This window comes from Erigeron canadensis, chromosome 5, assembly GCF_010389155.1.
Source record: "Erigeron canadensis isolate Cc75 chromosome 5, C_canadensis_v1, whole genome shotgun sequence".
NCBI classification, from domain to species: Eukaryota; Viridiplantae; Streptophyta; class Magnoliopsida; order Asterales; family Asteraceae; genus Erigeron; species Erigeron canadensis.
In genome coordinates, this window is record NC_057765.1 from 27325552 (window position 1) to 27341933 (window position 16382).

General features: G+C 34.0%; 2 protein-coding genes across 2 annotated transcripts; one reads left to right on the forward strand and one right to left on the reverse strand.

Annotated features, from left to right (window-relative positions):
• Nucleotides 1–4443: 4443 nt before the first annotated feature.
• On the reverse strand, nucleotides 4444–6254 carry LOC122602256 (pollen-specific leucine-rich repeat extensin-like protein 4). Its single transcript, XM_043774963.1, has one exon. It carries the CDS (start codon nucleotides 6252–6254, stop codon nucleotides 4455–4457), a length of 1800 nt encoding a protein of 599 aa, XP_043630898.1. The 3' UTR covers nucleotides 4444–4454.
• A 2741-nt stretch (nucleotides 6255–8995) lies between these two features.
• On the forward strand, nucleotides 8996–14384 carry LOC122602058 (cell division cycle-associated 7-like protein). Its single transcript, XM_043774789.1, has 5 exons — nucleotides 8996–9318; nucleotides 11482–11715; nucleotides 12875–12958; nucleotides 13406–13535; nucleotides 13819–14384. The coding sequence occupies exons 1-5, from the start codon at nucleotides 9083–9085 to the stop codon at nucleotides 14131–14133; spliced, it is 999 nt and encodes a 332-aa protein (XP_043630724.1). The 5' UTR covers nucleotides 8996–9082; the 3' UTR covers nucleotides 14134–14384.
• Nucleotides 14385–16382: the final 1998 nt, after the last annotated feature.

A 16382-nucleotide genomic window follows, 5' to 3' on the forward strand; every position in this document is an offset into this window, starting at 1 on the left:
GTCGTCCTAGATGTTTCATGCACTAGATCGTTTTATAGTTCCTAGCTCAAGATCGTTTCACAAGACAAAGTTCAAGATCGTTTCACAAGACAAAACTCAAGATCGTTTCAATGGATCAAGGCAAGATCGTCCCAATTGTCAAGTCAAGATCGTCCTAGACACCTTCAAGCTCAGGATCGTCCTACTCTCAGCTAGCAAGATCGTTTTAAGGTCCTTATAGGACACGAACAAGTACAAGGTTCATACTAGTTCAAGAACGAATGTTTGAGCGAAACCGATCCAAAGGATTAGTTACCCAATACGTGTACCAACAACATCACAACACCACACAAGATCAAACGAGCAAGCACAAGGTACCAAAGGCTGACCTAGGACGATCTTGGGACCAAGATCGTCCCATTCCCCAAACGGGCTGAATAAGCACAAGTACACAATACGAAGGTCTAGATCAATTTCAGGACTTGTTTGGACATAGCACTAGCACATATATGCACAATAACATTAACCAATAACACTTTTAATGATTTCAAGATCATTTATAACAAGAACAAGTCGTAGCACTCAAGAACAAGTTTTACCTTCACTTTCAAAAATGGGTTTTGTAGATTAAAGCATGTTATGACCCAAATTTATTCACACAAATGTTATTAAACACATTTAGACACAAACCCATTAACTATTAACACGATTTTCAATCAAAATTGGACCAAATCGTCAAGAACATGAACTTGAAAAAGTACAATTTTAATTTGATCAAAAACTCATAAAATGTTGTTGTTACCTGAGATTTGATTCAAGAAGTATATTTTGGTTATCACAAGGATGCTAAAAGTACAAACGATTTTGATTTAACAATCCAAAATCAAGAGATGCTTTTTGTGTGTGTTTTTGAGGCTGCAAGTGTGTGTTTTAGAGAGAGAAAGAGGTGGAAGGTGGGAGATGATGAATAGTATTGTTTCTCTTTCTAGGGTTTCCTTTCTTTTCTATATATACCTTCCCCATAATAAATAAACTCAATAAATGCAAGGACTATTTGCGAACATTTTGAACTAGGACTTTTATGAACACGAACGTTTACGAACCGAACTTTAATATTTCATCGTACTTAATCATAAACTCGTCATATAAACCAAGAGTTAAGATCAAATTGACCTTCATATAAGCACATAATTTAGGTCTAAAGCACGTCAAGAACTTAAACAAATTGAACTGTCTAGCCGTTCTTATGGCGAAAGTACGTCTCAAAGAACTTATTTAGAACATTTCTAAGACGGTTGTTATAAGACCTGTCCCAATCTCTGATCCGAAGAAGTTTGTGTATCAGGTTTTTTCATCGGGTATCGGGTTTCCCGGTCTGGTTGAGAGGTTTTGCCATCCCTTGTAGTGGCATGTAAGTGAATGGTTTAAAGTTATAAGTGAAACTGAAAGGGGATAGGAGTTCTGTTTCCCCTTGATGAAAGAGAAGATGGTGAGGTACTGAGGTCCATTTTCTTTGTTTTCTATTCCTTTGTTATGTTTTGTCTTATGTTGATTGGTTATATTATGGGATATTGTGGGGTATAGTGGGATATTATATTTGAAGGTGAAAAGTTAATGAGAAAAAGATTAGATGAAAGATGTCATGTTGATATGACAGGAAAAATTGTAGGTGAAGAGGTGAACGTTTACAAATGGTAGTTTGTATCTCCATTTGAAGGCAAAAACAAGAATACATTAATTGTGAGGTACACTTCAAATCTTATACTTAGTCAAAAGTTTTTAAAATCATAATCTTGCTCAACAACATAAATCGGTCTATAAACACATGCATATCTTATCTAATCTTCATTCATTAATTCATCAATCATTCATATATACATACATATCTTATATAATCTTCTTTCATCATGGAAGAAATTCTACTTTACTATGTTGCAGATCTTACCCCTGCTCGTGATACCTAGAATAAGAAAAGACAGATAATTTGTATTTGGAAGAAGGTTAGATTTGATTCTCCTTGATGAGATGGTATGTGAATCTGAGTTTCCTTTCAAATCTTTGCTTTTATTCTAGATTATTTTCTCCTTTTCGATTTATTTTCTTTAACCGTTTTAATTTTTTCTTTTCCATTGTTATAGGGTAAAAAGATTCAAGGTATTGTTAAGGCTCATCCGGAGAAAAAGTTTATTGATAAACTGAAAGAAGATAATGACGTGTTTATCAGGAAGTTTGATATTGCTGAGCAAAAGGACAATATGATAGACTGAGAATAATAACATTTTTTTTACTAAGTTTTAATCCGGTGGCATAGGGATGAGTGAGTGCTAGGTGGGGTTAATTTAAAAAAACTGGTTTTTTGTTCGTAGCAATCTATACAAAACTCTTAGCTACAAAATTTGGGCTTAAAAGCAATATTGACACATCAAACTCTTCCAAGTTTTTTTTGTTGTATCTTATCTGCACCCCCTATAGAGTGGTCCCCCATATAGTCTTTTTTCTTTATTAGAAATTTTGTTTGCTTGTGTTTGGACTGTTATTGTTTCACAAGTTATTCTTTCTTTTATGTTTTTTATACATTATAATAATAAGAGTAATATAATGTTTGTTAAACACTAACGTCACATGTGTATAGTACTATACTACTATCAAATTCTAGATTTGGGCTTCTTTGCATACCCCCCCCCCCCCCCAAATTATTACTTAGAATTTCCATATCTTACAATTACTAATTGAACAAAGTTGAGGTTTGTAGAGTTGCAACATGTCTTTTCCCTCTTCTTATTTCTTCAATTAAATCTTTTTGAAGATATTTTATAATACGATTTCAGATTAAGGAATGGTACATATATACAAGCACCATGTACAATCTCATCATCAACTATGATACTACCCCATCACCACCAACGTGTCTTCCGGTAACAACAATGGAGGTACAACCTTGTCTTCGTTGACGTCATCACTAGTTAGCCAAGAAGAGATGATGATAACAATGACTTATTTTAAAGAAGGTAGTGCAACATGTATTGGTGGACCCTCATTATCACCTGTTGTTGCTTTTCATCACCATCTCCCCAAAAAAAATTCTTAATTAAATGGAGGTGGTCCAACACCTAACCTATATATTTGTTGAAAGAAGGGGTGCAAGTAATAAGATATTTTTTTTTTCTAAAAGTAACCCCCAAATTTGGCGGGTGGAACAATATACAAAAAATACAACAATTTGAATTCATCAATTCTTCCACGCTATTTTGTCTATGTCTATACTTATACCACATATAGCCGAAAGTCTTTACGTTTTGCACGATTTTTATTTACTTTAGTGTTGGAGAAGCTCTTCTCATTCCTCGCTTTCCAAATTCGTCAAAGTCTTTAGGTTTATTTGTATTTTCATCATTACCAAGTATCCATTAAACTCCTAATGTCGAACAATTTTGTATATTGATATATGAGAAAAGTGAGTATGAGGTTGTCACACACCTAAATTGAGTAAAAAACCTCTCATATATTAATATTTTAATATTAATGAATAAATGATGGACCCCTGATTTTTATGGAATAAAAAATCAAGATCTGAGAGGTTTTTCACCCAAGTTGGGTGTGAGACAACCCCACCTTCACTTCCCCCTTTAAATCTATCTATATTACTATATAAAAAATATACACCTATGTTGAAAAGTTTACAATTTTGGGACATGCGAAATTACTATTTTACCCTTAATAAATTAACTTACACAATCATTCTATAATCTTTTAAAAGATATATATTCATTATCCCTAATTTCAAATATCTTTGTATCAATTTCCTACACCACTTGACGACGATGCCATCACCATCCGGACGTCACCACATTGCAACCAATGTCATCGTCGCCGCATTGCGCGGTTACTATGCTCGTACTATTATATAAAAACTATAACCCCTATGTTGAAAGTTTACATTAATGTGACATGTGAATTGACCATAATACCCTTAATGAATTAATCACCATCAACCCTTAATATTCAATTACACCATTAATCTATTACGAGTATATTATAAAATATCTCTACTAACTCATTTAAATCAAATGCTTTTACATTTTACCTACACCAATAGATGCCGCCACCACTATCATCGCCGGCTCACTGTCGTATTGCGCGGGAACCATGCTCGTACATATTTGTTTAAGTAGTCTACTATCATGTAAATAATCCTTACAATTAGCAATTACACATCTTTAAGAAGTAAGAACAGCAAGAAACATAAAATACCACTGAATTGAATCTAATTAATTAGTGAAAGTAATATAAGATAACTTTACAAATTAAGAGAGGCTCGATCCTATTCTTGCATTGGTTGCTCCAGCGAGAATGAGTGGGCGATGTGAATTTGTTGATCTAGTTAGTATGTTAACCAAAGTTAATTTATACATCATTCTTTTTTATACTAACTTTTAATTTGGTAACATGTACAAAAAGTTCTAATGGTCTAATGTTTAGTACCCTTCAAATATTGGTGGTGGCGGTGATGGGTAACGTGAACCGATATGTGGTGGAAGTACAATGTCGTCAAAGGTTGGTGGCGGTGGGGATGGGACTGGAGGTGGTGGTGACGGAGGAGGTGATGGAGGTGGTTGACTTGGTGGTGGTGGAGGTGAGAATACTGGTGGTGGTGGTGGTGGTGAGTGAACTGGTGGAGGGGGGGAATGAACCGGTGGGGGAGGTGAGTGAATGGGTGGAGGTGGGGAGTGGACCGGTGGTGGAGGGGAATGAACCGGTGGTGGAGGGGAATGAACCGGTGGTGGAGGTGAGTGGACTGGTGGAGGAGGTGATTGAATTGGCGGTGGTTTAGGCTTAGGTGCTTCGGGCACCGGTGTTGGAGGTGGTTTAGGAACCGGGGAAGGAGGTGGTTGAATAGGTTTTGGAGGTGGTTGAACAGGTGGTGGAGGAGGTTGAACCGGTGTTGGAGGTGGTTTAGGAACCGGTGGCGGTGGTGAATGAACCGGTGGTGCTGGCTTAGGTGTAGGTGGTTTTGGAACCGGTGTGGGCTTAGGTACAGGAGGTGGTTTTCTCTTTGGTGGTTTTCTCTTCTGACCCTCTTCGTCGCTATCTATTGACGGTCTACACCCAACCGATTCACAATCAATCTCCCGATTCACAACTGGCGCACACTTATTCTCCTTTTTCTGATCTGGTTTACCCGGCAAACAGTTATCTCGGTTTTCAAACACAAGCTCTGGCTTTACAGGTTTTTCACATTTTGGTTCAAGTCCATTGAAGTAATTATCAGAAAACGTAAAGTTCATTAGTTTCGGCAAAGTACAAATAGAATCACCCACCGTACCAGTGAACTCGTTATGCCCAATATCAATCATCTCAACGCGCTTCAGGTTTTGAAAACCTTCCGGTAGCGTACCTACAAATTTGTTCTTACTCAAGTCCAAAACTGTTATATTCTCGAGCAACCCAAATTCGTCAGGTAAGCAACCAGATAGTTCATTGTTAGCAAAAATGACCTCATCTAAGCAAGTCATATCGCCAATACTAGTAGGAATGCATCCTTTAAAGTCATTTTCCGCTAACACGATAACTGAAGCACTAGAATTCCCGAAGTTTTCTGGTATATTGGAGCAGAATCGGTTATGGTTCAAGAATATAGCATCCAAGTCTTTATCAAACAGTTCAGGTGGTAATGCTCCTTCAAAGTTATTAAATCTAATATCAAGATACTTTAGTTTAGGCATGTCCAACACAACACTAGGAAACGGGCCCACAAATCGGTTATTGCTTATGTCGAATTCGTGAAGGATTGAAAGCTTTGATAAACAATTTGGGAGCATCCCACAAAATCTATTAGAATTTATGTGGAATATGGCTAGGTCAGTTAATAGCCCAAGTTGTGGAACGAGTTCGCCTGCTATGTCGCCATGGTTAAGATCAATTCCAGCGACCGTCATTATATTTGGATCATCCGGTGCTTTTTCACAAAACACGCCATTATAAGAACATACATCTACGCCTTCCCAATTTCTAATCATTTTTTCCGGGTCTGAAAAAATGACCTTCTTCCATTCTTGTAATGCATAATAGGCCTTTTTAAGCCTAGGATTAGGGAAAACTAATTTTGGATCAACCTCGGTCTCCCAAACATCGGGTTCATGGTCAGTTTCTTTCGTTTGGACTAGGTGACGTCGTGTAATGGCTGCCGCGAAGGCGTTGTTTAGTGAGAGAGATAAGGTTCGGGAAGAAATAATGGAGAAAAGAGAAAGGAAAAGAAAGCAACATAAGGCTTTCATATTGGAAGGTTTTGGGTATAATCTGATTTGGCCAAAGGTTGCTTATAGGAAAAATCCATACAAAAAAGAATGAATGTTTGCTGGTATTATGAACATTGAATCTATTTTTGGAAATGAATCATCTCTATGAACCACTAGATATAGAGAAAACATAATGTGAATTTATTTCTACTGATATTGCTTAAATCTAGCCTGATTTTATCAAGGAAAATGTGAGGACATTAAAAAAAACATGCTGGATGTGCCTAATGTAGCGCAACATAGATATGTCACACAAGTTATGAAATTGATCATCACTATTCAAAGAATGTAAAACATATTCAACTAGAATCGACTATGTGCAGCTCCAATTTAGTTGGAAACTACAAGTTTTATCAAAACTTAATAATTGGTTTGGAATTTGGATCAACCTTGACTGACATAATTGTAAGTTTTAAACTTGATGCCAAAGAAGGACTTATAGAAAAGGGATATAAGATCGAACAATTAAAAAGCTACAAGAGATTATGGTTAGTTGACTGTGACCGGCTGGGTTTGGTAATTGGTTTTTGTAATCTGGTTATATGGAATTACTTAAACCCGACCCGATATCATCCACTACGTTAACACATATATACGAAAAGAAAAAAATAAAAGAAATTAATTTTTTTAGCGTGTTTGTAATGATTAATATCGGTGTCAAATAGCGATATATGGGTTAGATGAGTTGCCGACTAAAAGGTCTTGGGTTCAAATTATGGTGTGAGCAAAATGCTCACATAAATGGAAACATGAGTTAATCCATAATGGGTTTCCTCTATAATTAGAGGTGGGTATATAAAGAGACGAACCAACGCAGTTAAAAAAAATGAGTTGCGGATGAGGCATGTGGGTTGCATGTGCTCGCGGGATTAGTTGGCTCAAGACGAACGTGTGAGTTATCTACCTTGTTCACGCAATTTACGGATGTGTTCATGGTTTCAAATGTCTAATATAGATTTTTCATTGGTTAAAATAAGGTTTTTCATGTTAAGAAAACCACCCACGGTCCGCTTGACGCTTGTGAGTCAAATTTAGTGTCAAAAATATTATTGCGATAAATTTATATTTAGTTAAATTAAAAAATAAGTGTAATTGTTGAAAAAAAAAAATTAAATTCTAAAGTATTTCCTTCGTCCCTTTTAAGTGTCTTAGTTAGACTTCAAAATCTTTTTCTTTAAACTTTGACTGTAATTATATTTTGTTGTGTTATACGACATTTGATATAAATTATATGAATGAAATGAATTTTTGATATACTTTTCAATGATATAAGTTTCATCAAGCATTATAAAATACATACAAAGATATTTATGATCAATGATCAAAGTTAAAAGAAAAAGACTTTAAAAGTCAAACTTGGACACTTAAAATGGGACAGAGGAATATATAATAATCGTAATATTCATTTAGTGTATGCGTCAAAAAGTGATGATGTCTGGCATCAATTATCAGTTTTGTATTGTCTAATACAAATATATATAGGGTAATACTCCGGTGAGAACACTTTTAAAATAAGAACGGTGAGAACACTTAAAAACATCATTTTGATGCATTAAAAGTCCATAAAACTAACATAGTGCTTAACTAATTATCATTATTTAAGTGTTTAATAACATATATATATATATATATATAAAATGAGTAACAATGGATCATCATAATTATCCTCATAAGCATGAGATTAATCCACATGAAAAATTAAGAGTGGTGATGAAAAATGATAATAAGTAGTATACACATATCAAATTGTTATGGTAGTAGAAAGATTTTTTTAGACTAATAATTTAAGAGGATTTCATTTATCATTAAGTTTTTTTTATTAATTTTGTCTCTTTATTTTTTTTATTATTATTACTTATGTATTTAAAAAGACTTTTAGATTTCTAGGTTTACTTTAGCTATGCAAACTAAGTTATTTTTTTGTATCATACGTTAATTAGTACACGTTATCTCCCTTGGACCCATCGGGTCCCAAAATTTCTTAGTAAATTCCCATTTGTATGTATACATGGTTGTTTTTATACCACATGTTTGGTTTCTTGCAATAGGATATGTTTATTATTGTATATTTTTACGTTTTTATGTTATTTAATATGTTCAATGTTAAAACAGAAGTACAATGACAATACAGACACATTCGGATGAATGAAATACATATAAAGAAACGAAAACCTTATTTAGCAAGACCTCTAATAAATGATGTATCAATTTTTCAACTGTCTGGTCACTGTTAACCGACCACTAATGTAACTTCATGTTTTTTAGTGATTTAATTCTAACCTAGTTAAATATTTGTCAAATTATGATATTATAAAAATTTAATATGTCATTAGTTATGTATGTTTCCCGCATATTAGGCTGGTAATAATCTAGTTAGAGTCTTATTATTGTTGTTTTTTAATTATAATTTCTTTAAATGATAAAATAAAAATGATAATAACAATCTTGGTAAGTGAAAAGCAGTTTAGATTATAACAAATACATATTGTAAAAAAAGATGGTTTGTCATGATTTCCTCTAAAAAAAATACTACATATTTTCCAAATTATATTTGTGTATTTATTTATGTAAGAAAGTAGTAATTCTAGAATTACTGGAAAACACTACAAGCAGTAAATATAGTACAGCTGTCAAACACAAAACATTTTACAGATTTACTACCTCTCTCATCAAAGCGGGAAAAACACAAACACTATTGATTATCCCTCCAAAAAAAAAAAAAAAACAAACAAGAAGAGTTCAACTGTGGCGATTGCTACATCATATACAGTACCCCCAATCAAATCAAAAATCAAAAAAAGGAAAAAATGGTGAGCAAAAAGAAGAACAAAAAGAGCGATGGAAATGAAGAAAACGATGATGGTGGTGTGGCAGAGTACGAACAGTCTCGAGAACAAAGAATCAAAGCCAATCTTCAAAGGATGCAACAATTGGGTATTTTTGATCTTTCTCGTACCCTTAAACCGAAACCGATACCGAAACCCGTTCGTCCCCCGAAACCCTTGCCTCCTTCTTCTTCGGGCTCTCCCAGACGCTCCTCCAGGTCTTTTTTCTTTTTCTTTTCACTTCTTTATTTTAAATATTATATATATATGTATGTATATATCTATATATGTATTCTTATTTTATTGTGGTTGTTGCTTGTTGATGTTGTGAATTTAGGAATATTCGGGATAGTTTAGGAGTAGGGTCTGAAATGATGCGACAATTAGGGCGTGTTTAGTTGTGGAAAATGTTTTGTAATTTTTGCATTTCTAATTTTCTAGAAAATGGAATGAGATTTTCATCTCTAGGAAACAAATGAAAATTTTGAAAACGCGTTCAAAACTAAAAAATGATATTTTCATTTTCCATATTAAATAAGATGGTCTAACATACTTGGTTAAGTGGGGGGTTGGGGTTGTGGGGGTGATGGGGGCGGGGGAGAGTTAATATACATTGAGGTTTTCAAAATTTAGGAAATAGAAAATGAAAAATGGAAAACAATAAGAAAGTGTTTTCTAAATTCCAATGGAAAAGTGGAAAACATTGTTTCTGTTTTATTGGAAAACATTTAAAAAAAAATATGATTTGATCGCGTTTTCTGTTTTTCCATGTTTTCTTGGAAAACAAAAATGGAAAACCAGGGATGGTTTTCCCAACTAAATGCATCCTTAGCCGCTCAAAAAGAAAAAGATCATAAATTTTGGGGTTTAAAGTTTTTTGAAATTTATTCGTACTTTCTTAGTCCAAATATATGTTTTATGTATGAACGGCTAAACGGATGAGGATTTTCTGTTTAGGTTACATGAGACCGTTTTTGTAGTCTTTTGCCTGACCACCACCAAGATGTTTATGGTTAGAATGTAAGACCCTTTTTGAGGACATCAGGACGCCTAACGCCCAGACCACCTTGGTGGTAGTTGAAAATCTGTATTAAATATGTTATTCTAAATGTTGGTGTTTATACAAGAGTTGATTATTACTATTTGTATCTATTAGACGAGTACGCAGACAATTTTTTTTGCCACGCTCACAACATCTGTACGTATCACATTGCTGTACAATGTCGATAATGCTAGTTATATCTGTTGTGTAGGGCCAAAAGTTGTTGGGTACGTATTACCTCACTATTGTAAAGTGATAACATGGCAATGGTCTTGTTGACGTGGTAGATGACATGACAACTTATGTGAATGCCACGACAATTAAACGATAATACTAGTTATTTGATACAGAAGTTATTGTATACATGGAACAAGTATAAGTTACATCTTTCATTATTTCCCAAGTGCTTATGGGTTAAAAGTGTGTTAGTTAAACACCACTCCACTTGCTTAACTGCTTTTCCCCATATATGCTTACTTGAATGCTTTAAATGTTAGATTTTTGATCTGTTTGGGGGCTCTTATTGTGGAGTTAAACACTCTATTTGTGTAAATTGAAGGGATTGTGTATACATCATCATTTTAACAAGAAATTTTTTGATTGGCATGAATAGAGTTTTACTCTGCAACTAACACTTCTATCTGTAAATTGATTTGATTGCTTGAAGTCTTAAAGTCTTCCAATGCATATATGTTCGATGTTTGTGTTTTTTAGATTTTGAGACAGTATTCTTGTAGAGTTGAGCCTTATGTAGACTATATTAATGGCATTAGATATACCAGGGCAATGCAAATAATGCTGGGTTCTTACCAAAATATAAGTCTCTTCTTTATTTCTCTATCTATATAAACTTTCTTCAGTTTGGTGTTGTTTATAAGTTGGTTTTTTACTGGAAACTAGTATAGTTATAATCTTAAACTAGAAACTTGAAAACAAGTTTCCTCAAATGAAAATGTTTGCAAAAGACGAAACTATTATTTGACAACAGGTGAGTAGTCTGATTGGCCAAAACGACCATCTTCTGGACATATTATATAAGGTTCTGCTTTAAGTTTTCTTTTTGTAGTCCTATCCTTTTCACGATATTTCATAGCTAATTGGGTGGGTTGGATTGGATTAGATAACAGATTGTTATGGATAATGAATTTAATAGGCATTGTTTTAGATGCGGTTAAATGAGTTCTGAGTTGTTAGTTAGACTGAATTGGTTTACTCGTGAGTTAAAAGGCATCAACCCATTTGATCCATCAGATAACTTCTCTTTATTGGCTGCTTTTGTATCGATGGATTATTACTAGGCAGGGTTTATGCATTATTAAACTTATATAATCTTATGCAGGATAAAGACAATTCCCCCTGTTACTTATACAGAAAACCGCATTCCAAAAGAAAAAGTTGTCAAGGAAGTCAAAATTGCAATAGAGGAAGGTTCAAAACCAGAGATTTATACTGAAGAGCATGAAAAGGTTTTAGGTGATCACAAAGAAACCTGGACTCTATTAGAGGATGGGTTTGATGGTGAGGGGAATCGCATGTACGATGCATATGATGGAAAGAGCTGCCATCAATGCAGGTTTGGGTTCTTGATTTTCTTTTTCTAGATGTTTTTTTTAGGGTTGCTAAACTGAAATGTATGTGTAGTAAAAATTGATGCCCCTTTCAGATTATGATGTTTGAGTACATAAACTTTAGAAAAGATATATCTCCTCATATAGTATGTATCTCATGTTTATGGTATAGACTTAACAATTTAAATGCAGATTTGATTATTTAGTAGAAGGTTTTTTCAGACTACTGCTTTGTCTTTTTTTACTGTAATGGTTTTAGGGACTTCGTACATTAAATTTTGCTGTCAGCTTTTTGTTGCTACATTTTATCTGGTTGTCGATTGAGTATTCTGTTCTTGATATATATTTGTTTGTTTTTACGTACATAATGGGATTTTTTTACAAACATCTTACTCAATTTGCATTCAGTTGTCATTTGTTTGTTAGGAACAGAAATGGAGTTGAGAGAATTTAGGAGGAAGAAGAACAATTATCATCAAATCATATATCCCATATTACTACTAATATTGTGATTCTTATACAACAACTAACCGACCTACAACCATCTTCAATCTTTAACACTTGACACCCTGAACTATTACAAACATATCACTTTAGCCCCTTATTCATTTATTACGTAACATTGTTGAAGATCGATTGTTGGAACTAAATAGAGCCTAGTTGTATATCTGTAATTGGCTCTATCAAGCTTGTGTTTCAATAAGGGGCAGGCAAACACATTAGGCTTTAGAAAGCTTTTCAACTTTCAAACTCCAACCTTCAAAATCAGTTGTATTTTATGATATCGATCTACTTTATTATTATTATTACTAATTTAGTATTGAGTTTTTATTTGAATGAGACTTAATGCTTTAGTCAACCAATAACTTATGCTTATCTGTATGTGCTAACATTATTGTTTTGTTCACTATTATTATCTTTACCAAAATTGGAGTCAATATGAAAATGGTTACCATTTTTCCAATGAATATGCTCATACAACTTTATTTATGAGCGAGTTAAAACACTCGCTTCTTGCGGTTCAAAAAGATACTTGCTTCTTTGTGATTAATACTTTACTAATGCATAATTGCAATTAAAGCTACAAAAAAGAAGACATCAATATAGATCTTATAGTCATTGTTATATGTATTCCAGTGATGGTGTGTATTGGGTATTTTGCAGGCAGAAAACGCTAGGTCTACGTACTAAATGCTGCAAGTGTACGAGTGTTCGAGGGAAATTCTGTGGTGATTGCTTATTCATGAGGTTAAGTATATGATTTTTTTTAATGAGGCCATCCTCATACTTGCGCTAATTTGGTCAAACCACAAATTTGATAAAAGTTTGACTATTAACCCAGTAATAATACTATTATCAAATCAGTTGGATCATATTTTGTGAACTTTAATCATGTTACTTAACATAAATCACAAACGAGTGTTGAATTTTATTGACATTCTCATCACAAAATGATTTTATCTTGTTCTGTAGTGCCATATTGCATTTATGTGTGTTAATTTGTTAAATATGGATGGGCACAATATAATTAGGTTGATTATCAACCATAACTATGTTCCTGATTTTATTTGTTGAACAAGCAATTAAACAAAAGTGTAAGACTACAATGAACATTGTATCTATCTATTTTACCTTGCAAATATGCTTCATCCATCATCTTTGTGATCTTCTAAGGCTCTTTAATCCGTCCTGCAGATATGGAGAAAATGTTATTGAGGCAAATGCGAACCCAGATTGGGTTTGTCCTGTTTGTAGAGATATATGCAACTGCAGTCGCTGTCGAAGAATAAAAGGATGGCAACCTACAGGAAATCTCTATAGGAAGGTTAGTGTCAGCAACCTTATCTAATATTATCCCATGTGAAGTTAAGAAATTTTATTGAACAAGAGTAATTTTATCAATATATTATGTGGATTAATAATGTTATGTGACACAAGGTAATCTTAAATTGGTACTGTCATGGAAACAGAAATGCTGCAGTAATTTTGGGATGAACATTCGAATCTGTGGTGCTTATTCTCGAGTCTAGCACATTCGATTTGTTTCATTTGAGTTGTGATGTTCTCTTGGCAAAGTGAATAGCGACTATTTTTGTTCAAATTTTCAGGTATTAAAACTTGGCTTCAAATCAGTGGCTCATTATCTCATTCATACCCGTGGGCCTCATGGAAAGCAAGACGAGATAGATAATGAAAGCAACCTTTCAGAAACAGATAAAGAAGGTGAGCTGCTGGATGACAATGTTGCTAAATTGGACGAGGATAGCAAACATGTTCCTTCTGAAAAGATTACCAAAGCTCATGATCATGGTCAGCAATCTAAAGGAGATGATGATGATGCTGATCCAGACTATAAATCTGATTCTCATGATGATAATGATGACGGCGATGATGACAATGATGATGAACATTATTCTAGTTAAGATGGTTGGCGGCAGATATTATCGTTTGATAGTAAAATGCTTAATTTTTTGATTGTGCTGAACTTTTGAGTTTCAAGTCCAAAAACTCAGGGAAGTATATATTTGTTTCTAAAGGTGCCATAAAAGGGCAAAAATAGTTGGTGGTCTCTAGTATATATTTGTTTCTAGTATGGTTAGGTGCTCCTGTCTTTTGCTCCGGCCATTTGTAGGTGGTCTCTTTTTATTAATGGATAAGGGCTTCATTCGCAAAAGAGGCTGGTTGGGACGTTTGATTATGGGTCAAAACAGGTTTATGCATCATATGTAACTCTGTTATTGGTTAATTTTGCTGGATTGGGTCGACCACAATCGTCAACAACTTTATGCGAATTCTAAAATAAACAGTGTATTAAACATGATATAAAGACTAAGCATGTTTTAATTTGTCAGATTAATGATATTGTTCATATGGTTCCTATGTTATAAGAGTGCCTTTAGTATGCAACAATACCATCTAACAAAATGGAAGTTAAAAAGTTTGTATTATTGAAAGTGTGGTCATGCATCTAGCAGTAGAGTCAAACAGATAACTACTTGTTTCTGCTGATTTGACAAGTACGTTGATGCAACTTTTGTGATCTTTCTTCGTCTCACAGCTTATAGAATGATAAAAAGTGTTATTTATCATTTGACTTGCCAAACCCCAAACCCAATTCCCAACCACCACCATTTGACTCATTAACCAATCCCCTTGAAAGCATTAACTTTAAACCCCACTTGACCCGTCAATTGGACACGAGTCGACCCGGTCGACCTGATTGAAAGCCCTAAATAGGGCAACAAAAAAGTTCGTGCCAACTTGTTTACAACGTGAAAAGTGTTCCAACTTGTATACAAAGTGAAAAGTATGTCAGTATTTTTAGGCCCTTGGCCCTACTTTTAGGGCAATACAAAAATTCGTATCGAACTTTATACAAAATTTGTATCTGTATCTAAGCTGCGACTAAGAAGTTTTTTTTTGGACATTATTTTAGAACAAGTAAATGCTGACAAGTAAACGCTTGTGATGACATAAGTGAAATCGATAGCTATTTTATTAATATAGCTTTCTGTGCATCAGTGCCACATCGTAGGCTAGAAATTAGAATATACAATAATCATACGGCTACTAGTTACATTGTATCTCACAAAGATATTCTCTATTTTGTATAAATGGAACATGTTAAAAAACTAAAGTGCCTTTGGCTTTTGCAAGAAATGGAACTAGTTAATAAACTGCAATATGCTGGCCAATCAGAATAAAGAATAACTTGTTTCTTCAGGTAAGTAACTTGAGGCTAAAAGCCAAATCCAGTCTCTTCAAGTAACCAATTTGGTTCCGAGTATCGCATAATAAACAACAAAGATCTCAAGCATAACCTTGTAACTTTGGCTGAGGCCTGCAATTGCAAGTCCCACACATGCGTTAAAACATTGGATTTTTGTTAACTGCGATTTTGTCCAGTACTATTTTGATGTCTTATTTTTTATTTTTATAACCGTAATTATCATAGTCTTACTTATGTAAGACAGGAATGCCTAAGATAAAACCCGAAACTTCCTAGAAAACCTTCTTTTAATCCACTTCCATGAATGTGGGAGACTAAAAACCTGGTGTGTAATCCCAAGGGAACGCCCTCAGCTTCTCAAAGTCGATAACTTCAATTTACCTCAAATATGAGTAGTGAGACCCGACTTTTTTTTTTTTTATTTCTTCACGCTTTTAAAAGTATAAAATAATTAGTCAATTTGTTCCCGCTTGAATATGTAACTTTTCTTGCTATTCATAGTAAAGAAATTTAAAGGATTAAACCATATCAATTTTCAAACTTATAATTAGTTATGCAAAATCTATACACTTGTGAAGAATAATCTATCTTATTGACACTTAAAACTATGAAAATAAATATATAACACCCATTTCTTCACGTGTGATTTATGCTTCATACTTGTTAATCAACATGAATTCAACTCGGGCTTATCATTGACAGGTTTAAAACTGGACCTCATTAGATCAAGTGGTTTATGTTACACAATAAAAGATAGAGGTTTTGGGTTCTAATCTTGCTTATGACTTTTTAATTGGCTATTTATTTAATAAAAGCAAATGCCTATGTGTCTGCTGACTGCTTGATGATAATAGATGATCAACGAGTGCCACATAGGAAGAAGATGATGTGGCGAGCAAATAAGCATGCCATATGATCACTTGTGATTATGAATTATTATAT

Bases quoted from the DNA above. Each gene is read 5' to 3' on its own strand.
- LOC122602256 (XM_043774963.1), bottom strand. From the start codon at position 6,254: ATGAAAGCCTTATGTTGCTTTCTTTTCCTTTCTCTTTTCTCCATTATT.
- LOC122602058 (XM_043774789.1), top strand. From the start codon at position 9,083: ATGGTGAGCAAAAAGAAGAACAAAAAGAGCGATGGAAATGAAGAAAAC. The intron at 9,319-11,481 runs GTCTTTTTTCTT...AATCTTATGCAG, and splicing joins TCTCCCAGACGCTCCTCCAG to GATAAAGACAATTCCCCCTG. The intron at 13,536-13,818 runs GTTAGTGTCAGC...TCAAATTTTCAG, and splicing joins CAGGAAATCTCTATAGGAAG to GTATTAAAACTTGGCTTCAA.